The following is a 23,257-nucleotide window of genomic DNA, read 5'->3' on the forward strand; positions in this document are numbered from 1 at the left end:
CCAGGTGGTCACAGGTAATCAGCACCCAGAACACCTGTCCATGCTAATGAGGCAGCTCAGCCAATGACCTTCCCTTCTTGGGTACACACACACACACACACACACACACACACACACACACACACACACCCCAAAAATAGAATCTTTGGTTTAACTTGAATAAAGCATATGCATTCAAACCCACCCCAATAAAGAAATAAGAACAAGCTAAGATCCTCTCAGAGAGCTGCTTCGTTAGAGAGAGTAGGGGAAGACTTTTGCCTAAAAGAACCATAGCATTAACTGGCAGGCCGTGGCACTCTGATGTTCCAAAGGGACCCACAGACTTGAGGACCCCCATTCAGGACTTTGCTTGGTACTCCCCAGCCAGTGTATCTTCACTAACCAGACAGACAGACAGACAGAACCCAGAATGACACTCCAGACTCCATGTTTTCGTGTTACTGTTTACATGCGTTAACACTTCCGGTTAGTTTCTTTTTTTTTTTTTTTTTTTTATTTTTTTTTTTTTTTTTTTTTTTTTTTTTTCTTTTTTTCGGAGCTGGGGACCGAACCCAGGGCCTTGTGCTTCCTAGGCAAGCGCTCTACCACTTAGCCAAATCCCCCACCCCCCGGTTAGTTTCTATTAGCAGTGCTCTGTGTGTTTGTGAGACAGACGCCTTCTGATTCATTTCCTGTTCATGGGCACCTTTACCTTCTCCTGCCTGGAACCACATTCTTTAATGACTTTAATCGTTCTTTCATGAGGCTTATACAATTTCTCAGTCTTTATCTGTAAATACTCTCTGATATTCTAGAATTCCTATTGATTACCCATTCAGACCTCCATCTCTCTGTACTATTTTTTTTTTTTTGGTGTCTTCATATTTTGTGTCTCCCTTTGAGTGTAGAGAGAATCTTTTTTATGAAGTGTAGGGAAGCATCGCCTTATCAATAAATAAGCTGTTGGCCTATTAGCTTAGGCAGGAAATAGAAGGTGGGAGTTCCGGCACGGGGAGAGGATTCTGGATAGAGTCAGGGAGGAGACAATTGCATGAACCTGAGGAGAGGTAACTAGCCACATTGCAGGACTTAGAATAAATGGGTTAATTAAGTTACAAGCTAGTCAGGGAACAAGCTGATGGCCTAAGCAATCATTCACACCTAAGTCTTAGAGGCACTCTTTTGGGAACTTGGGAGCAGGTGGGAAAGCCCTCGGTTAAACTTGCATGGCTTCCTGGGCTCTGCTTTCTACTTCACGTACTCTCTCTTCAGCTGTGCTCACCACACCGTCTATCTTACACCTGCCTCAGTGACGCAGCTATCCAGGATCTAGCCAGAAGAGCTTCAAACACATCTTTTTAACAATATTCTTTTTCTCCCTCTGTTTTAAATTCTTCCTTTGGCTTGTTTCTCATTTTAGTCATGCTTATTAAAATTCCTTCTGATTGCCATATTATTGGAGTGAATTCTCTAATTTGTTGTCTTCCGACTTTTCCTTCATTGATTAACTTCCTGTGTTTCTGGTGTTTTAGGACTCCTTCTAGCCTAGCCTTTTTTTTTTTTTTTAACTTAAAATTTTCTGGGAATTTAACCCATGAGTACTAGATTTTGACTTCTTCCTCCTTCTTCCTCCAAGTCCATGTGTCGGCCTCCCTCCCACATTCATGAATTTTTTCCTAGAATTACTGTCATCTTTCACATATACATTAAAGACCTTACTGAGTCCACTCAGTGTCAGCTATATGTAGACAGGTTTGGGGACTTCTTCTAGGAGCGCTCTATGTTGTGGATCCTAGCCGTGGACTTGCTTTGCATTTTTCCTCAGGGCTCTTGAGCTTTTCACATCAATTTCTAAACTGTGGGCTTCCTATACAGGAAGGCTGAGTGACCTTCGGTTCCACCTGCACGAGGAACAGACTTTGTGACTGAGACTCTCGCAGGAGCTATTCCTGCTCCTGTCAGAGTCTGGGATGGACAGCAAGCTTGTGGGAGTCTATCAACCTCTTCCTGCCTCACACGGCTTGAAGGCACCTCTCCCATGACTATATTGGCATTCCACTGGTGGTAGCATAGCGGCTCGGACCCCTAAGACCTAGTCCGGTTTCATTGTGCCTGAATAGTCTCTTTACCATCTGAAGCCTGGGAAAAACCCTGGTCTCTTCTCATTGGCCCTCTCACATGTCTTCCCTTTGAACTTTGAACTCTACACGGGTGGTTGGAGAGTTGCACGCACAGGTTTGCATATGGCTTCTTAGAAGCTGCCCGGTCTGATTTCTGTACCTAGAAAGTTGCTATAGAATACACTTTGAAGGCTGAAACTCTTTTACTGCTCGAATTTCTAGAACAGAAGTCATACACTTGCAGTCTTGGGATCAACCCAACACACAGATGTGTTTTATTTGGCCTGGACACCTTTGGCACTCAGTAGTGTTTTGTTTTGTTTTTGTTTTTTTTTTTAAATCTCATTTTGGAAGCCAACTCTTGAAAAATCCAGAGATTTCACATAACAATTTTTTTTTAAGACAGGGCCTTTCTCTAAACCAAGCTTTCCTTGAACTTGTGGTGGTCCTCCTGCCTCTGTCTCCTGTGTGGTGGGATTATAGACACGTGTCACTCTACCTGGGCTCTGCTTTGTTTTAAAATGGGAAGGTATGGATGTAGCAAGAGTGGACCATCTTCTACTTGGCTACAACCCACTGGAGTGGAGAGCACCCCATCCCACGGTCAGCCTGCAAGACCATTGTTAGGGACCCTGATTCGCTTCACACAGTTTACCCAGTCTGTTTACACAGCCCCTGTGCGTATTCTATTTTGCTATCCAGTCCCAGAATTCATTGTTTCAAGATTTCAAATGGTCTGGTCGACCAGATGCCCCCCGAGAGCAAGCACTGAGGCAGGTGTCATCGTTGATGGTTCTGTTCTCAATGCCTGCACAGTGCCGAGAGGGTGGCAGCACTCGATCGTTTTTGTATTTCGAATGAATGAACTAACAAACAGACAAGCTATTCTAAAAATAAACAGCCCAATGGTCCAAACAGTTCTGTGGCGGAAACCTCTCCAAAAGGTTGGCAGCAGCGAAGCCCTTAATGCTCACATCCTGAGACTCATCCTGTCTTAAGTAATCACAGGCAGAGATGTAGCAAGTGGAAGTCCGTTATTCATATCCCATATGGTTTTCAACAAGTCTCTTAATTTTCCTCTGCTGCCAATTCTCCTTTGGAGAATGGGCAAAAAAAAATACTTCTCCATTCGAGGGATAAGCACTGAGACATCCCATGTTGCCTGGACAAGCTGTGCTATATGGACACGTGACCTAGCATTGTAAGGGCCGGTTTTATGTGGCCAAGTCAGCCTGGGAAAGTCTTAAACGCACCTGGAAACAGACTGGGGTGTAATTTCCAGAGATGGCTTATTGAACGACAGCTTCCCCTTCGGTCCAGTGAGAAATTTAATTTGCTGAGGACTCAACACAGGAAGCATTTGCCGATTAAAAATATGTCTAAACAGATGTTCTGCTTAGCCTGGAAGAGGGGGTCTTAATGCAACTGTCATTATTGGATTTTCTTGGATTACTACTATCTGGAACCAGAGACCAAATAGAAGGATGTAATTATTTATTACGGCCAAGAGCCCTGCATTTCAAGAGGAGCTCCGGGGCATCTGAAAGGATTTAACATGCTGGGGGTGGAATAGGGTGGTGGTGGGGGTGCAGGCCTTTTAAATTCCCTGGCTCTGGGAGCAACATGTCCTCTCTGAAAGTGAATCGTGCATTTCTGTTCGATATTTCATTTTCAGCTGAAGGCACAGCCATGCCATAAACAGAAACACAACTGACAAAACTGCGCAAGCAAAGGACTGTAATTTTAATTTAGGCAAGTGGTAGCTCGCACACCAGAAGTAAGCAACCTGAATGCCCAGATAGCTGCAAAATTTTCACCCCAACAGGCAGCGGCCATAGTCACACCTTGATGATCATTTTCAAGAGCAGTTCCTTGCTCCAAAGGGAGCTGTAAATTATCCTGTGCAATGACTATCAAACTTGGGGGCACCCTAAAAACACTGAGAAGGCTATAAAAACTACAGCCATCAGCTCTTGCACTGAAACTGTGACCCAACAGGCCTGGAGTCCAGGCACCTGCAGTTCGTAAGCTCCTTTTGAGGCCAAAACACAGTGGAGTTTGGGAATCATTGATAAAGCTCAAGGGCCGAGATTAAGAGTTCTAGGGGCAGTGAACTTACGGTAAATGCTCAAGATAGTTACAGCCATTTACTCCCCATATGGTTATGCACAACTTTCTCTCCCCCAGCCTGAGTACTTCCTGAAACATATCTGTGGGACAAGCATGAAACCAAGAGGAGACAGTCAATCACTAGCAGTTAGGAAAGGCTGTGTGAGAGCTTCAGGAATTGCCTGCAGTTGGAACAAGTTAAAACAGAGGCCTGAAGTTAGTCAGGCTCTGTAGTTGTACCTGGACATACAGACAATGACACCCAGGGTGTGTCATTGAGTATGGGTAGCATTTTGCAACTGTCTGTGGGATCCTTGTTTTGGGTTACAAACAGCCCCCACTCTTCACTTTGGTCCTGAAAGGAAAAGGTCTTCGTTCTTTTACAAATGTGGTTCTAGATATAGGACTCTACTCAGGTAGCCAAAAGTGTAGCCTTGAGACACTTACACCTGCCCCCTTACTAAAGAGTTACAGACCCAAGTGTATGCTGAGCTCTCAGCTCCCAGGAAGGGGCTGCTATGATCAAGGCTTCATGGGAATGTTGAGTGAGCAGTTAGAGTCCAGCCCAAGGCTGTGGGGACAAAACCTCACCTTCAGGACTAAAGGGAGGGGGCTACATGGTGTCAGGAAACCAACCTCTGCTAATACTAACCCAGAACTCCCTCAAATCCCCTTTTCTCTTCAGGCCCGCCTCATTCCGGATTGCGGGAAATAGTCAGGTTGCAATTAAAGAGAGATCTAAGGTTGGTGTTTCATATCTTCAGTTCAAATAAAAACAAGATGTGCCCCCAGGCAGGCATCCAGCAGTGTCCTAGAGGGATGGAGTGGGAAGAATGAAGGAACAGACTGGAACAGCCTGCTTTGACTTCACCTTGGGGGTCTTGCTTCTTCCCTGGATTAAAGACCTGCTTGTCTGTGGCTGTGATGTAGAGTGGAGAGAAGGACCTTACCTCTATATTCACTGACCTCTCAGACCAGCCAGAGTCATTCAAGGGGCAGCTCTGTGGGCCTAGCATGCTTCAGAGGAGTGGGAGGAAAGGGGAAAGTGTTATCTTCATCCTGCTTAAAAAACTCCAACATCTGTTGCCGAGCCGATCCCATGTGCAGCCCAACTAGAGGCAGAATTTTAATGGGCTGCAGGAGGCTTATTCCTTCCTGTGCTCTGTGCAGCTGTGGAACAGCTGTGGAATCTCAGTCCAGGGGTAGATGATGCATTCTTAGTGCGGCTAAAATCGTTCCTAGAGGGGAAAGTGGGAAGAAAATAAAGGAGAGGAATGCTGGGCCTGGTGGTGTGCCCCTGTGATCCCAGCACTTGGGGAGGCAGAGGCAGGAAGATCTTGAGGTCAAGGTCAGTACAGACTACAGTTTGAGAACCTGTCTCTAAACCGAGACAGAAACCTGGGAAGCTGAGTTACACACAAGTGTACTTAACGTTTGCACTCGATATAAACATTTCTAATTCTCTCCAAGCTTCAAACGAAGAGTTAGATAAAGTAAGCGATGTCATAAAAGGCTGAGCTGGGATTCAAACCCAAGTATTTCCTATGCTCTTCGCTTATTTTGATTGGGTGGTTTTTATGCCCTGCAAACCAGTGAATACAAATACCCTGATATCATCTATTCCTGATGAACTCTTGAGAAATGATGACAGAATCATACGTGGACCAGCAAGTCCTCTGGTCTCTGTGAGCTCATACCAATGCTAACAATCAATGGAATCAATCTCTCTCTCTCTCTCTCTCTCTCTCTCTCTCTCTCTCTCTCTCTCTCTCTCCCTCCCTCTCTCCCTCTCTCCCTCTCTCCCTCTTCTGATTAAATGTGGCAGTAGTATTAGGGGTCTGGTCCAGACTTTCCGCCTTTGATTAGCCAGCCACCTTGCTGTAGATTTGGATCATTGACGAGGAGAGGGCAACAAAGCTACTTCGAACCATGCAGTCCCAAGCTAGCTGCTAGAATGCAGTCAAGTGGGTGGTCCTTGCTGACATCAGAGGAAAAGCCACTGCACTGAGTGAGCCCAGTTGCTCCACAGAATCATGAAACGGCACCGTCTAAAGTCAATGATGGTTTTTATGCAGCAGGAAATCACACAAATATGGAAGAGAAAATTCAACATGGCGCCTATGCCATCTCGGTGCTGTGACAATTCTCTCCAGCTTGCTTCTCCACACTCTATGATCCATCGTTACCACCATGCGCTTGTCTGCAGCCAAATGAGGAGTTGCTGTGTTTGCTTGACACCCGAGAAGTTGGAGGCACCATATACCGGCATCATAAGACATGGGTAACTCAAGCAGGTACTGACCTGAAAGCTTCATCCTTATAGGCTAGCTTTCACGGTGCTGTAAGGTGCTATGCATGCCGCCAGGGGAGAACAGCAGTCCCTAGTGTTTCTTAGCCAGATACGTACCTTGTCAGCTATGAGTACTGTCAAAGGTAGCCCCACTAGTACAACAGCGGCACAAATGCTATAGGAGTAACCAACCATTTTCTGATTGGATGCAAGACCAACTCCATGACTAGGAACCCATACCTGGCATTATTACTACAACCAAAGACCTGTTGTTAGATAGAAACCATGCCCGAGGGAAGAATCTACTAACATTATTCTGCTAGGCCATAATATTAACATCACTCCTAATGAGATTTTGCTATATTCATAGGTTAGTCCATCTCTCAAGCCGAATCAGAGAGACTTCCTGCAGTAGATGTTAGTTAACACCGAGACCCACAGCTGGCCAGTGTGCAGAGAATAAAAGACTTCTGAGTGCTCAGTCCTGAATGGGACATCCCTAACACACTCCCCTCCCCAACTCCTACCCCAAGGCCCGGGAAGTATTATGGGAGAGAGAGTAGAAGGATTTTAGGAGCCTGTGCAGATGGGTTACTATAAGAGAACAGTGTTTTCTGGATACAACAGGGCAGAGGCATATACGAACTCAAAGTGATTGCAACAGCACACACGAGACGGGCATGAGCTCAGCACAGACAAAGCCTCAGTCTGTGGGGCGGAGCAGAGTCTCACTCCCAGCCGGGAAACTATTGGCATTTGATAGCTGCTAGGAGGGAGTCTGTTTTCTTAAAGGGTGATCCAGGGTAAACCATGATCTAGGACAAGACCCACACCCAAGAATAATTGGGCAATTAATTGAACTCAATAGGTCTGAGAGAGATAGAGAACATGAAGTTGGTTGGGTGGTGTGGGGAGAGGTGTGGATCTAGGAGGAGTTGGGAGATAAGGGAAGAAAATGATCAAAACATTATATAAAGTTTTCAAAGAACTAATAAAAATATTGTTATTAAGTATCAAATAAGAAAAAGCAGAAAAGTATGTGGTTTTGTTTTGATTTTTTTGAGACAGGGTCTTGTGCAGTTCAGACCAGCCTCAAATTTACTGTTCAGCTGACGTTGACCTTGAGCTTCTGATCCTCTCGCCTCTACTTGCCAGATGCTGGGATTATGGGTCTGCACCTTGACACCTAGTTTATAGGGTGCTGGGAACCAAACCCAGGGCTTCATGAGCACTATGAAAATACTCCGACTACAACTGAACTACAGCCCCAGGCATAAAATAACAAAAGAGAATAAAAAGAAAGGAGAAGATTCTAAAGGGAATGTCTGCTCGTGGTCCCGGCTGCAAGATGTGTAGTTGAAAACAAAGGCAGGCGGCTCGAGCAGCGTGGTGGGGAAGGGGAAGAATCTGCTGCTCTGTAAAATAAGGACACTTGAAGAAGGGATTGGCACCCCAATAGGGAAATAATCAAAGGCTACAAAGAGGTGAACACCAATGTGCACATGCGGATCATTAGCAAACACAGGAAAAGATGCTCACAGCCCCTAGCAGTCATAAAGGAACACAAACTAAGTCATAATAACCTATTGCTTATTGGTTAAAAATACCTGGTACTAGTGAGGCTCTGGGGAAAGGGATAACCCTTGTAAGTTACTATGGGAACATGGATTGTTATTCCAGCAGACACTCAATATTGCAACATCTATTAAAAACATGCTAAGGGGGGCTGGAGAGATGGTTCAGTGGTTAAGAATGCTGCTCCCGCAATGGACGTGAGTTTGGCTCCTAGCACCCAGGTCAGGACAGGCTGCTTACAATTGTCCACGACTCTAGTCCACATGACCTCTCACCCCTATCCCGGGTCTGCTGTCTTCCCTTGCCTTGTGGACCCTCTCCTCTGAGATACATACTTCCCCTTGCCTCGTCATCTCTCTTCTCAGCTCCTACTCTCCGTGGGCACGCATGACACCTACCCACAGATACATGCCCACGCAGAGACACACATGAATACGCATAGTTAAAAATAAAAATAAGTCTTTAAAAGCCATACTATGTAAACAAAAGCAGGTGTTCAAAGATGTTTGTTGCCGGCATGATTCAAGTGCAATGAATGCTAACAACAAGGGAACAATTGGATAAATTGTCAATCTACACTAAGAATACGACTAAGAATTGCAACTATTGCAACTGAATATATGAAGAATTACAGTTCTTCGTAGGCTAAATTAATCACAACTACTCTGGAGGAGTTTCCTGCAAGGTATCAGTGACAAAACTCGAGGCTTTGATATGTGTATAAAATACAAAACCTATGTATGCCTACATGTTATATATCTATACATCCTCATATGCTAACACAAATGCATGCAGAAAAACATGTAGGGAAGTGGAGAAATGTTGTTATCTGGGAAGAAGAGAAAGGTGATTGAAGGGCTGGGCGAGGGAGCCAAAATAAGAGGAAGGGGCAAAGAATAGGCCACGATGGTATCAGGCCATTCGTACATTTGTGTGAATGTGCATGAAGTCTTAAATATCCACATATGTATAAGAAAATATTATTGAAGCAAAATTATAAACTGTAACAAGCCATGGTTTCTATTTCATCCCTACAAAGGCATTCTTAAAACATAGGATTCTAGCATTTAAAAAATTGCTCCTTTGCTCTCTAGTTAACTCCAGCACTGTCGTGAACAGGAAATGCTTCGCCAAGATTAATTTATGTGCAGACACCACCAGAAGCTCATAGGACTACTGGCCCTTGGGCTTCTGAAACTTCACATGTAGAGAGGCCGCAGGGCCACTTCAAGGAAGGCTCTAGACTGGCCACAAGCAGCCAGCTGTCTCTTGTATCCCTCCATGGGTAGACTCTAGTCTACAGTGGCCAACCACCACTACCCCAGATCCACTGTCCTTTCTTGCCTATGGACCCTCCTTTTCTCTGAAACACGAAAGTCTTGTAATCTCTCTTCTCAGGCCTTCAACTCACAAGGCAAGTAACCAGAGAGAAAAGCCAAACCCAGAGGACAGAATTTTCTAGTAGTCTCCAACCAACAAACCCTGCCTTCCACCCCTGCAGCAAGACGGCTTTGCACGCCCCAATCCCAAGCAAGACAGCTTTCCATGCCCACTGCGTGAAGCAAGACAATTTTCCTTACCCAGTCTCCCCAACACAGCAAGTCCCTCCACCCAACCACCCCGCATTCCACCAAAGGGAGCATTTTCCCATGTCCATTGCTGTCTGCGTGCATGCAGCCCAGCTGCTAACAAAGGAAGTTCCAGGTTTCAGAAAAGATACCCAAAGCTGGGTCTGGGGTGTGGTGATAGCAACTGATGGATACAAGGTCTCCTTTGGGAGTTATACTAAAGGTCTGAACAAGATGGAGATGGTCACATTGTCAATGCACCTAACAGCACTAGACACTGCAGTTTGAAATGGCTGAAGGGTTTAGGCTATTTATCAAAAATTTGTCGCAATTTGAAAGAAAAATAAAACAAAAGGTCCCCAGAGGCCTGGTGTGGCCTCACAGACATTACCCTTTCTTGGTGCCTGGATGCTGCTGTTAGAGGCTGTATCATTTGGCCACCTTGCAGATGTTTCCTCAAGGCCACCTGAAAGAGGACAAGAAAAGAGGTAAAGACACACCTTTCAGTAGCATCGAGAGAGCAAACCTGGTCATTAGGTGACCACCAGAGCAGCAAGGATTTGGTCAGCTAAGGATTGTGGGGTCAATAAATGCTTTTATCTTGTAATAACCACTCATAAACTAGCAAAACTACCATCATCCTTGGTCAGTCAAGGATGCTCATAGAGGAATTGATAGAGTCTGTGGGGGAGGGGTGTCCCAGGTCAGCTCCTTATCCACCCAGAGAAGACAGAATGGAAGCACGAAGACGTTCTAGAGTCAGGGCCGGACAAGTGGTGTCCAGCCTGGATCTATTTTCCCCATATATTTTCCCCATATGAAAAAAATCTTACTTAGAAAACTGCCGAGCTTTCTTTATAAACGGGGCTCTGCAGACTCGGGCAGCAAGGATCAAATGTGCGGGGGCAGCCATGTCTAGACACGCTGTCAGGATTTACCTCGCTCAGAAGATGTCAATCTCCCAGGACCAGCTGTCCTACTGTGTGTGCTGGGTCCAATCCCAGGACCACAGATTCACAACCACAGACAAGGCAGACGGGTTCCTGCCTCAGTGCTAGCACTCTCTAAATGACAAGCTGCATATAGCAGCAGAAGAGCTAACTGCGAGCTCTGAAGATTAAATTCAGCACGTGGTGACAGGAGGGGCGGGGCTTCTTTAGGAGGGCCCTCCATGGTGCTGGCTAGGGTACCAGGGAGTAGACCTGTGTTCAGGAGATACAGAGACCGTGAAACCATACCAAAGCCTCCAAAGAAGAACTAATTCACGAACAAGAAGGTGTTTCTTTGCTTTGGTTGAGAAACCTGAAGCTTATGTAGCAACCTTCCCTAATCTCCCTGCTCCCATTAGAACACTCTGGGCTAGGTAGAGTACAACCCCATCGGAGATGCCGAGGCTGAGACAAACGCTTATGAGCCCAGGGTGGCCTGGCTCAGAACATGGTCTATTGGTCAAAGACCCAAGACCTACCCTTGAGCCACCAGTGCCTGAGGAAGGCTTACATTTGGCACCGCATTATCGGATGGGTACCCTGTATCCAAATCTACACCAGTAGAGGCAGCGTGTGGCCGTTCACCAGCTCCTGAGTGGCAGGCTGCCTCGTACTTGCCTGCAGCTGCCCTGGCCTCCTGTAGAGAAAGGACCCCCAACACCAGTCAGGGACAGGAGACTCCCTGCATCCTGCCTGGCTGGCCAGCTAGGAATGCGCTCCCACAGCTCCTGCAGCTGCTGGGGTCTGCGCTGCCAGTTCTCGGCCCTTGGGTATTCCAGTTGCGATATCATTTCCTCTCAGGCTAAAGGTCAGGGGAAATCCTGACGGTATGAAGTCCGTTCCTCAGCGCAGGAATGTGCCATCTGCAGAGAGAGGGGCGGGGCGCCGCCAGGCTCTGAATCCCCTCAGCCTCCGCCCCACAGGCAACTGCTGCCGAGAACCTGGGCGTTAGCATCTTCGGTCTGTCAAATGGGCTGCTGCAGGGACCAAATGAGGTAATGGGTTTGTTTAGATGTGTGTTCATTCAGAAAATATGCATCCGACACCTGCCCTGTGCCAGATTCTGTTACTACTGGGGGGGGGGTGTGACTTCGGGAAATTATTTTCTGATGGAGGGAGGGGAGACAAATAAAAGTGAAGTATTTAAGTTGGCTGCTGGTGAGTATGAAGGATAAAAAAGGCGGGGGGATTGTAGAGTGCCATTTCATGCAGGAAAGAAAAGCAGAAGTCTGAAGAGAGACAAAGTCTATAGATATCTGGCGAAGAGCATTCCAAACTGAGGAGCAGCAGGTGCAAAGGCCCTGGGGTGGGGATATGCTCAACATCGGGGAGCTGGGGGTTCCAGGAATGGAAGGAAAAGATAGAGAACGGCAGTGAGCCCGTCAGCCATCAGCAGCGAGACCAGCTAGTGTGGGGCCCTGACGGCAGGCGTTCTCTGGACTTCGTCTTTGGGTATCCTAGATCGGATGCAGGCATTTAACTGCATCTGCTTTTTGCATAACCCGAGTTGTTAATACCGGACAAGAGGGAAGCATGAGAGAGGGAGGCTCAGATTTTAAATAAGTTTCTTCAGCAGTGGGAGTCCAGTGTAGCTCGCAGCCAGTGTCATCTGGTTCAGCTTCCCAAAACGAAGCAGGGAGGGGAACAGGAAGAAAGCTCTGGACACAGCCCTGGGTCAAGATGAGCTAGAGGTTCTAACGGAGGCACTTGGGGCAATGGTAGAGGCTGGCTGGGGCTGTGGGGAAGGTTGAGGCCATGATGGAGGGAGTTGGGCACCACTGGGTTCTACAGCAGGCAGAGGATTCACTCGGGCGCTCTGGTTCCTTTGGCTCTCTGATGCTGGGGGCTAGAACGGGTGTAGAACTTTGGAGTTGGGAGAGACACAGCAGGTAGGTATGACTGAAAGAATCTGTTAATTAAAGTGTCAACCATGGTGTTAGCCACAAGCTAAGTGTGTGGCTAAACACTGTCCCTGCATGGGTTTGGGGGTTCCGGCCTCATAGACACCCAAGGAAGGACCAGGGAACACAGTCAAGCGCCTCAAATGCCTTGAGGGCACCGTGGTGTCAGTCATAGAAAGTCCTTGTCCCCCTCAGGCTCCTGCACACAGAGGTACAAGCAACTCCGAAAAGCCCAGAGCCTTGTCCTGTGAGAGGACACCTCACATCAGTGACAGAGCTGTGTCAGTGAAGAACACACATCCCATCCTTGAATGGAAGCACATGTGCGTCATTCCAGCACTTGGGAGGTACAGGCAGAGGATTAGGCATTCAAGGCCATGTAGCAAATTCAAGGCTGGTCTGAGCTACATGAGCTCCTGCCTCAAAAGACAAAAACAAAACACTACCACCAAACCAAACCAAACCAAAGACAAGAGCACAGTCCCTCTTCTGACTTCATCCTCAGAGGGACACCAGGCCCAGGCTTCCGGTTCTGCCTGGGATCCCCCTGGAGTCCATGAGTTGACAAGTCTAGAATGTTCTGGATGAAAAGCATCCCACTGCCCTTTGGGATGTGTTCTGCTCTGCGTGTGGCTGAGACCTTTAGTGACACAGCCCTCTGAGGCTCCTCTGCCTCACCTCTCGCCTCTACTTCCGCTAACAGACCCACACTAGGCTGTAGGAAGTGGATTTCTATTTCCCATAATCCTCCTTCATTTTTGTTGGAACAGGACCTTATTACACAGACTAGGCTGGCTTTAACTCATCTTTTCGTGTTCAGCGGAACCCTCTTAGTAACTTTATAGATTTAGCAACATAAAGGAAAAGGCACATCTCCCAGCCCCAAGTCCTAATACTCAGAACCTGGCACGAGGCAGGCACCCAGTTACATAGGTGATGGATGGGCCAGGGAGCAAAAGACTGGGGGCAACTTAATGATGTTTCAGAGGATGGCGGCACTCACTGAACACAGCTCAGCTTAATGCTGTGAGGGGAATGTGTGCATCAGCTCTCCTAGAGAGAGAGAGGTAGCTATTGAATGGTGGCTCTCGACATTGGCCGCAATCTTGAATGACCTGGGAAATCCTTTCTAAAAACACTAAGGCCTGCCCCCTCCAACTCCACTCCTACCCTCAGAAGCTCTGCTTTAATTGACCTGTGGCATGCCTGGACACTGGTGACTTTGAAAAGCGCGCCAGGGGATCTGAAGATCCAATCAAGATGGATCACAGCAGCCAGGGAAAGAGGCGTATCCTTGTAATTCCAGCCGTTACAGAGCCTGAGGCAGGAGGATCATGAGTTCCAGGGCAGTCCGGGCAACATGATGAGAGTCTGTTGTCCGCTGCCTGCCAAAGGAAATTGACCATGGCTACTCAGAACTGCAGAAGAGGCCTCATCTTGTACGATATTCTTTTTTAAACCGTGTATTGGTGCTTTTCCCTTTTCTACTTAATCTGCACCATGCGCAGGGGCCAGGAGAAAGTGTTGGCTCCCCTAGAACTGGAGTTACAGGTGGAGTTACAGAGGTGTGAACTTCCGTGTGAGGGATGGGAATCGGGAGCCCGGTCTTCCGGGAGAGCAGCAGTTGTTCTTAACCACTGAGGTAGTTCTAGACCGTTGTATGATTTTGTTTGCTTGTTTTCTTGGCATTTTGGGTTTTGGCATTTTTTGTTTGTTTGTTTCGTTGCTTGCTTGCTTGTTTTCTAAAGACAGGGTTTCTCTGTGTATCCCTGACTATCCTAGAACTTACTCTGTAGACCAGGCTGGCCTCAAACCCAGAGAACCACCTTCCTCTGCCTCCCAACCATGCCCACCACTGCCAGGTGCATGTATTGTATGATATTCTTAACAACTGAGGCCTGTCCTTATAATCTCACTAGGAACTGAAAGATGTAGCCTTGGCGTTAGACCCACACAACTCTAGAAGAAGCTGTGCAGCCCCTAGAATGACGGCAACTGTTTCTTGAGAGATGAGGCTCAGGCTGAGACTACAGATATAAGTGCTGTAGAAGAAGAAAGACTGGATCTGGGCCGGCTCCGTAGGTAAGGTGCTTGTCTTGCAAGCAGCAGGACCTGCGTTTCACCCCAGAACCCCTGTGAGAAAGCGTGATGACAAACTAACCCCGGCGTTGAAGGGGCTGAGATGGGCGAGCCCTGGAGTTCACAGGCCAGCCTACTTGGGAAGCTCTGAGAATGTGAGAGAGACTTTGTCTCCGAAGGAAAGGCAGACAGTGTTTGAGGAATCACACCCGAGGTTGTTCTCTGGCCTCCACATGCACATGCACACACATGAACAAACGTGTATACACACACACACACAAATCAAACAAACAAACATACTTGGGCACTGGACTCATTCGCAGTACAGGGGTATATTCTTCCTAAGGACTTGGCTGCAAGACAAAAAGGGTACACATGTATGTGTGTACACATGTACATACACACACACGCACATACGTATTCACAGGTAGTATACACAGACATACAAACATATCTCCTACATTTGGCCGAGGTTGTTTAATTACCTCTTCAGTGTAACAATATGCAAAGCCTTGTAAATTTCATTAGTCACAGGGGTTTATTCAAACTGTCTCCTTTGCATAAGAAACCCAGGCTTACAGCTGGTCTCTGGGAAAGAAAGCCCTCCAGGCCTTGAAAAGAGAGCTTGGCCTGTCCAAACTCTCTCGGAAACACAGTGGAGGTCAGCGGCCCGTGATGCAGGAGGCCAGGCTGAAATGTCTCTAACCAGCATCTGCAATTCAATCCCACAGTTTCCTTTATGGAACAATTCACTGAATTCCAAGTTGTTCTTTTTTTCTAATTCACCATATAATTCACCTCCCAAGTTCAATTAAGAAGCAATCTGTTAGCAACTTTGGGAGCAAGCTGCTTTTCTTTGGGAAAGTCCAATTTTCTTCCGCTCCCGACAAAAAAATGCCTTAATTACATGCATCATAATAGACACTGGTGTACACACAACGCCCTTCGATTCACCATAATTAATGAAATATCAACGACACACATCCAAGATATCCAGGCAGGAAGAGACGGTCTCCTTCAAACCCCCAAGGGGACCTGGTTTCATAAATCAACATTGCCCATTTGAATAATAGTGACCATGAATATTCATTAATATGGAAATGTATAAGCAACACTTTAATTATTCCTTCTATTTTTTTCTTAAAGCGTAACATTACTTGATCCCTCATTTTCTTGAGCACAATAGCTACTGTTCTTAACTGCAGAGTGTTTTAGGGCGTCCTTATAGATAATTATAGCAAAAATGCCTTTGAGTCAATCAAGAAGAAGAAAAGAAAACCCAAGCACAAGATCCTAAAAGCCAGTTTACCAGCAGCCCATTCACTTCAGAAAATCTTGGTTGAGCACCTGCCCTGGGCAGCAGAACGGTGCAGGGCCCAGCCCACATAGCTGCCTTCATGGCTTCTGAGTTCTAATAGATTAGTATAAACTATAAGCTCTTTTTTTCAGGGAAGAATTAAGCACTTAATTAAAGAATTAAAATCTGTAACTGAGTTTTGTGAAAGAGGGTAGGTGGCTGTGATCTGGGACTTGAGTTAAGAGAAAGAGACACCTGTGTGCAGAGAGTAACAAAGAAACCCAAACTTCAAGCCAAGGTCCCAAGAAAGACAGTGGAACATGTGGCTGGAGTTGGAGCTCAACTTAAACCTGCCAGGGGTAACACTGAGAGGGATTACCTGGGGATGCCTCATCACCTTGCCTAATGGTCCATTGAACACCTAGCAACCCTCCAAAGAAGTGTTCCCATTCTACAGAAGAGAGAACCGAGGTTTGTAATCCATGAACCAGGCAGTTAGTAATTGGATTTGCATTCCTGTCCCTGATTGGTTGGCCCATCAGAGGTCAGAAGTCACACTGTACTCCATGCCCTTGCTCCTCACCTGGATGGGTGTACCTAAGCCACCACACCCAGACAAGACCCAGTGGGTGCACACCTCCACCAGGAACTAGCAAAACCACAACCACTCCACTGGGGCTTTAATAATTCACCAGGGGAAAAGGCAAAGCCCCTTTAAAAGGTCGATCCAAGAACAAACAAGACGGTCACTATGGTAATCAATGTGTGATCTTGAGAGATCCTGTGCCAAGGAGCTTTCAAATCCCAAATGCTACAGAAGGGAGAGGGAAAATGAGTTAAAAGATCATTGCCAGATTTTGTCAATGAAATGATTTAATCCTGGCGAGGGAATAATGACAGGAATTCTGCTACAGTTCCGGTGGGAGGGAAACATACGCCGGTAGCACTCTGTAATTTTATGATATATCAAAGTCCTAACACAGGCAATGCTGTGTCTTCCAGGTGTCTGCATTGAGGACAGGGGTCACTCATCTCAACCTTAAAAGTAGTGGGTAGCATCTGTACCCGCACTGGGGGAGTGCTGTGACACAGTGGAGCGATTTCTAAGTTTTTAAACTATTTTAGCTGTTGGATGAATAGAAAAACATAATATTGTAAGAAAAAATAGTAATATAAAAACACAAACCAACAGGTTAAGAAGTAATGCCTGGGATAAGTCAGATAGAATCCAGCATGACCCCATACTCTCATAAAAAGCCCAAAACACACAGGACAGCCATGATTGGCAAAGCCTCACAGGCCATCGTGTAGGTCTCTGCTTAGGGAGTGTGAAGCAAGCTTTATGTTCTTATATGCTTTTTGTAACTTCCAAATTTTATCCCCCATGATGCTTTTATTATAGAGAAATAAAGGGTTATTTTTAAAGAACTCTGTTACAATGGATATTTGCCAAACATGTTTTCTTCACTTCCACACACGTATGTAAGTACAAGTATGCTTGCACACACACACACACACACACACACACACACACACACACACACTGCCAGGGAAACTTTCTGGTGGAAGAAACATGGTTGTGTTTATGCAGATGGGAAAGTCATAGGCCACGCACACCCAATTCCCTCCACCCCAGCCCACTTTTCTCTCTCACTGCTGGAATAAACAGGGAGTCCACACCTTGGCGGGAAGGCATCTCATCGGTGGGATCCAGAGAGAAACTGTCAGCACCCTCTCGGGCTTTCCAAGACCCAGCCCTCCTTTTCTAAGTTCACAGATGAAATATTTGTGTTGTGGCATAAGTTGACGAAACCTAGAGTTTGATCCTGGCAGAGGATCATGGGATCATGGGAGGGGATATTTGAAAGAGGACACCCCTCTGTAATCCAGGCTTAAATGGAATATACTACATAGCCCAGGCTGGTCTCAAACTTCTGATTCTGATCTTCTTTCCACAGCCCCCTAAGATCTGGGCTCCCAGGCCAGAGTCCCCATTTTGCTTGGTATTGGGCTTCCACTCATCTTGAACACTGCATTTGCGTGTGTCTGTTCCATTATTGGTGGATGAGTTAACACAGACACTCGGCTTAGGCATGCTTCACACTTCCAACTTTCTCCTACCCCTGGGCTCCTTGTGCCCTTGTCTACCCACTCCACCTCAGTCATACTCAGCCTGGCCTTGCCTTCTGGGTGTACAAAAACTGTCCTTCTTTACAGTGTTGTTATGTAAATTAAGAGAGATAATGAACCCAGGGCATAGGATGACACCCACAGCCAGCACTCTACTGAATCAGCCACTATAACTTGGGATGGGGGTGCCAAGGACAAACCCGGGGTTTTACTCTACATATTAGGCAAGTGCTCTATCACCAAGCCTCAGCCCCGATATCCGAAGAAGCCATCATCATCAGTGTCATTGACTGCGTTCTCTTCTTGAAGTCTGAAGGAGTAGAAATGGATGGAACTGCCAACCACCAAGGCAGGGCATTTCATTTGAGCATCACAAGCCAAGATAAAAGTTCACGTCCTCCTTAATGGTTGACAAATTCCAGTTCATACCGGGAAGCTCTTGCTGGTGCTGACAGCCATTGAAGCAGAAGCCTGTCCCTATGAGTGGCATCATATCTCTTTAAGCCCACTCCATATGGTGCCTGCCTATAACCATGTATAGGTTACACAGTTACAGATGACAAACGGGAAAGGCAGACCTTAAGGAAAGACGCCAGAGGCCAAGTTCTGTGTAGTCATCCTGTTGCCCCTTGAAGAATGGTGCCAAGTGGTCAAGATTCTCTCTGTGGTTCTCAAACTGTAGCCTAGTACTCATAGAGGTAACTGTCTGTGTCTGCTGGGTACTTGACTGAGTACTGTGTGTTTTCTTATTTGCTTCTCCACGTGGTTGCATGGGGTAGGCATTATTGCTAGCTGTCACTTAACTGGAAACTGAGACTTAGAGCACCTCAACGTTACCTGCAGGCACACAGCAAATAAGAGGCAAACCCAGAGGTGGTCCTAGATCCACCTGCTTCTGGTGGTGGCCTTTGAACTCAAGGACTAGAGATGCCAACCTTGATCACAAATAGCCAATGCCCCAATGAGAGAGATTGGAAAATCCCTGCTCCCTGGTCAGCTAGAAGATGATGGGTCACGCTCACAGCAAGTGATCCTTGGGTATATGTTAGAGCAGGCTCTGGAGGCTCAGAGGAGCCTGATGCAAACTGTGAGATGTGAAGTCCCCATGTGACAGAGGAAGGCCTCCAAAGAAGGGGAGCAGAAGGAGGCAGGCAGGGAGAAGAAAAACAGATGATAAATGGAGCCTAAGTCTCAAGAGAAGTTGTCCAGTACTCTCTGCTCCCTCAGGGGACCCTACCAGGGGCGGTTGCCTCAGTCAGGGCTCCCAGACTCCAAACTGGGGATCAGACTGGGCAGCAGTGAAGACAGTCCTTCTTCAGGAATAAAGAATGGTCCCCTCTTGGTATAAAGAAAGATCAGAGCCCTTCTAGATCAGAACCTTTGAGATCAGAACCACTCTAGAACTCCTCCAGAGCTGGGCATGGCACCCCCACCATGTCTCTGTGACACACACACACACACACACACACACACACACACACACACACACTCCGTCCCTTTAGCTGAAATCAAAGCTCAGTAAAGCATGATCGGCAGACACCATCTGCTGCTTGGAGATCTGGGAGTGCTTGAGTTTAGCCCTTGCCCCATTGCTCCCTGGTGGTCTAGCAGAGGAGGAGGGAACATTGGAGCAATGTGGAATGTATAGTTAGGTGCTGCTTGGTCTTCAGAAAGAAGCTTTAGTCAGTCCTTCCTCATTACTCGAAATGATGTTCTTTAACATGTCTGTGAGCACTAAGCTAGAGAGCCCCTCGTCCAATTTCTAGGGAAGTGAGACACTGTCTTGTGCACAGCATGGCACTGCCAGCTACATATAACACAGCATGAAGTATTTTGCATGCTATCCTGTTTGAGTTTCCAACCACTGGTGACTATAATTCTATGTGTGTTTCTGTTCGTATGCATTCACCAGCACTGACTTCTTAGCTAGTGGTTGTGTAACTTAGTTCTCAGTTCTTAGTTCTCACTCCTGGGTCTCTCTACAAGGCCCATTGCAACCTTCTTGGGATCAGGAGATGCTGGCGGCACTTCAGTACCATGACTGGGCACCACGCTAAATGGCAAAATCAACAGTGAGAAGCACAGAGACTCCAAACGAGCTAAAAGCAATAAATGGAATACAGCCACCTACCCTGTGGGATGTGGTCCACAGAACAAGAGGCAATCAGTAAACATAAGAACACAGAAGCCAAAGAAAGGAAGAGAGGATCCTGATTTCTCTTTTGGGAGCTGGAGGAGCTCAGAGCAGTGTGGTGGGAACAGGGAGCAGGCCAGACAGACACCTTCTCAACAGAAGTCGCTATAACTTGAGCAGTCATTGCTCAGGCTGCCCTGCAGTATTGGATGGTGATATACTGTTCATGGGCTCAGACAACCTAGAGTGGTCAGCAAAGTGGCCACTCGGTAATATATCCAATGAGTATAGGTTCCCCAGAGATAGATGCTGAAACGCCAGTCCTTGCACAATGCCCAGTCCTGTCCTGTAACATCTATACTGTCTGCTTTCAAGTGAAGACACATCCATAATGCATGCTTAGATACAGAAATAGAAAGTGTTCCTGCGTAGACAGAATGCAAACAAATATACATCTAAGCCAATGTGTATACTGGCTGGGATGAAATCCTGAACGGAACCTGAGCATGAGAAGCAGAAAGGACTATGAACAGGCAGGGACTAAGATGTCCTCCTGCCCAGCCAGAGCTTCAGGAGCTGCTGTCGAAGAATTTTATCCCATGCTCTTTGCAGAGATGCCCAATAAAGATTTACAGACATCTCGAAGGGCAAGTTCCATGTGCTAAATCACAGGAAGAGTAGCAAGAGTTCGGGCAATCAAAGAATTTGAGAAAGAAAACAGACCCAAGGCATTGCTTGGGCATGAGCATCTCAGGTTCAAGACCATCCTGGACCACATGCACACAAGAGAGGAGGGAGGGAGGGACAGAGAGACAGAGGGACAGAGACACAGACACAGAAAGACAGACAGTCACACAGAGACAGAAGTAGGGACATCAGAAGATAGAGGTTACCATAAGTGATGCTCTGGGTACTGGCATGTTGGGAAAATGTTTCAGAGACATTGATGTATGCTCACAGTCACCCTCCCACGGATTCATTAAGACAAGAAGAGCCTCGTCTGGTGCCAACTTCTATGCAGGGCCACAATTCCTTCAGGCAAACTACTGAATGTGTCCCCTTCACCTGCATTTTCTGTGTCCCTTGAGTCATCCAGAGCTCAGGAAGTAGCATGCTATATTACAATGAGGTGCCCAAGACTGACTATTCAACAGAAGGAAGAAAAGAGTCCCCAGGTTAAGACCTTCTCTCAGGCATCCAGGTAATAGCTGAAGTTCTAGGAGCCTACCTTTAAGGAGGAAGAGAAAAGAGACCTTGACTAGCATTATACGACTTGCATTAGGGCCCAAGATTGTGCCCCTTCCTTGCTGGGTCAATGGTCAAGTTCAAGTGATAAGGCCAGGGACTAGGCAGGTTTCATGAGGGTGTCAAAGAGGATTCTGAAATGATGGGACTGTGGCAACTCAGGGAGAACCTGGTCCTGCTGAGTTCAGTTGCGTTATGCAACCCATTGATTGTTGCCATGTGGGCTCTGGACTAGTGTGACTGGATCTTCCAGCTCTTCAAGACAAGCCAGAGCTCCGGGTTTTCATGAGAAATCCGATTTTTAAATGTTGGCAGTAAATTTTAAAAATGTAAGCACTACAAAACAAACAACACACATCTGCAGACCAGATTTGGCTGGGGGTGGGGGGGCCGACAGCTTGGGACCTCTGGGCTGGAGGGTGGAGGGGACAGTCTGCCTGTAGGCAGTGTTAATGACAGGCCAGAAGCAAGGCCCCGGCTGTCGTTACTGAGGCCTGGGGATGAAAGGGTGTTGGAGAGCACAGGACATAGAAGCAAAGTCCCACCCTTTCCTGGGTACCCTGGAGAAGCAAGATGCAAGACAGAGTGTGACTGCCTGACAGCAACTTTGTCACCTTCTCTCCAGATCTCCTTGGAAACCGGAGAAGGGATGGCATACCAACCTTGGTATAGGGAGTCCTCTAAGAACCCCAGGTTGGTCCAGGTCCTCCAGTGCATCATTCTGGAGTAAGTGGGCCCAAAGCCTCATCCCAGACCCACACCCCCTACCGCCCAAAGCAGTGTCCGAGCTCCCTCAGTCTTGGCGACTTAGCTTCCTTTATGGGAAGCAGTCTGGGCCTTCTTTGGCTCTTCTGTCTGGCTCATTGATGTAGTTTTCTAAGAAGGGACAAAGCTGTCCCACAGTCACGTGCTCCCGACCTCTGGGAGCCCTCCGGGCAGTTTTTATAAGGTTCCATATCCGATGCAATTTAAACAGAACTTCCAGGAAGCATCAAATGAAGGCAAACCAAAGGGTTATTGTGAGCCGGTTATGCCATGGCCAGTCCTCACAGTGTTCAAGGAGCTTACCAGAATAAAACAACAGCAACAACAACAACAACAACAACAACAACAAAACCCAAGACAAACAAAAATAATCAGGAAAACAAAATCAAACAAAGCAACAGCAAAACCCCAAAGGACCCATTCCTGGCTCTCTGGAGGAGTCTATCTATCCATTATGTAGATAAAAACCTCAGATGTCCCTGAAACCTGCTGTGTCACAGGGAACTCCAAGGCTGTGACACTGATTTTGTCAAAAGCCTGTTTCACCTGCCATTGTCCCCAGAAGAATACAGTAGATCGGCAGGTGTAGGTGCGTGTCCCAAGGGGCAGTTTCCACTGGTCACAAGAACAACTAACGTGAGAGAGGCAAAGAGACTCAGACTCCCAGGACCACGCTGAAGTGAGGCAAGAAATGCCAACTGAGAAAGTTTCAGAAAGGCAGAGAACATGGTGCTACCTGAAATCCTAGCACTGAGTCAGGGGGATGGCAATTTAGAGACCAGTCTGGCCACACAGTTAGACCCTATATCAAAACCAAACAAAAAGGTAAGGAATGATCCTTCATTTTTACCCCCCAAAAAACAGATTTACCTCAGCGTTCTTTTTGGTCAGAGAGAACTTTTTTCCCTCGCTAGACCACTGATACTGGACATATTTATCAGGGGACTACATTAATAAGATACCGTTAGCAGGGTCATTTCCTTTTATTCTGCTTTAGAAATCAGCTACTATTTAAGTTAAGGATACCATCAGCCCAAGCAAGGCACATCTACGGCTAAAGAAGAGGAAAGATA

General features: G+C 46.8%; 1 protein-coding gene across 1 annotated transcript in view; it reads right to left on the bottom strand.

Moving 5' to 3' along the window:
• Positions 1-23,257, bottom strand: part of Tll2 (tolloid like 2) — a 115,324-nt gene that overhangs the window by 55,656 nt on the left and 36,411 nt on the right. Inside the window, exon 3 of the mRNA XM_032895500.1 lies at positions 10,036-10,110. Within this exon, the coding sequence (XP_032751391.1) occupies positions 10,036-10,110 (75 nt within the window). The remainder of the gene's footprint in view (positions 1-10,035; positions 10,111-23,257) is intronic.

Source organism: Rattus rattus, chromosome 2 (assembly GCF_011064425.1).
Source record: "Rattus rattus isolate New Zealand chromosome 2, Rrattus_CSIRO_v1, whole genome shotgun sequence".
NCBI lineage: Eukaryota > Metazoa > Chordata > Mammalia > Rodentia > Muridae > Rattus > Rattus rattus.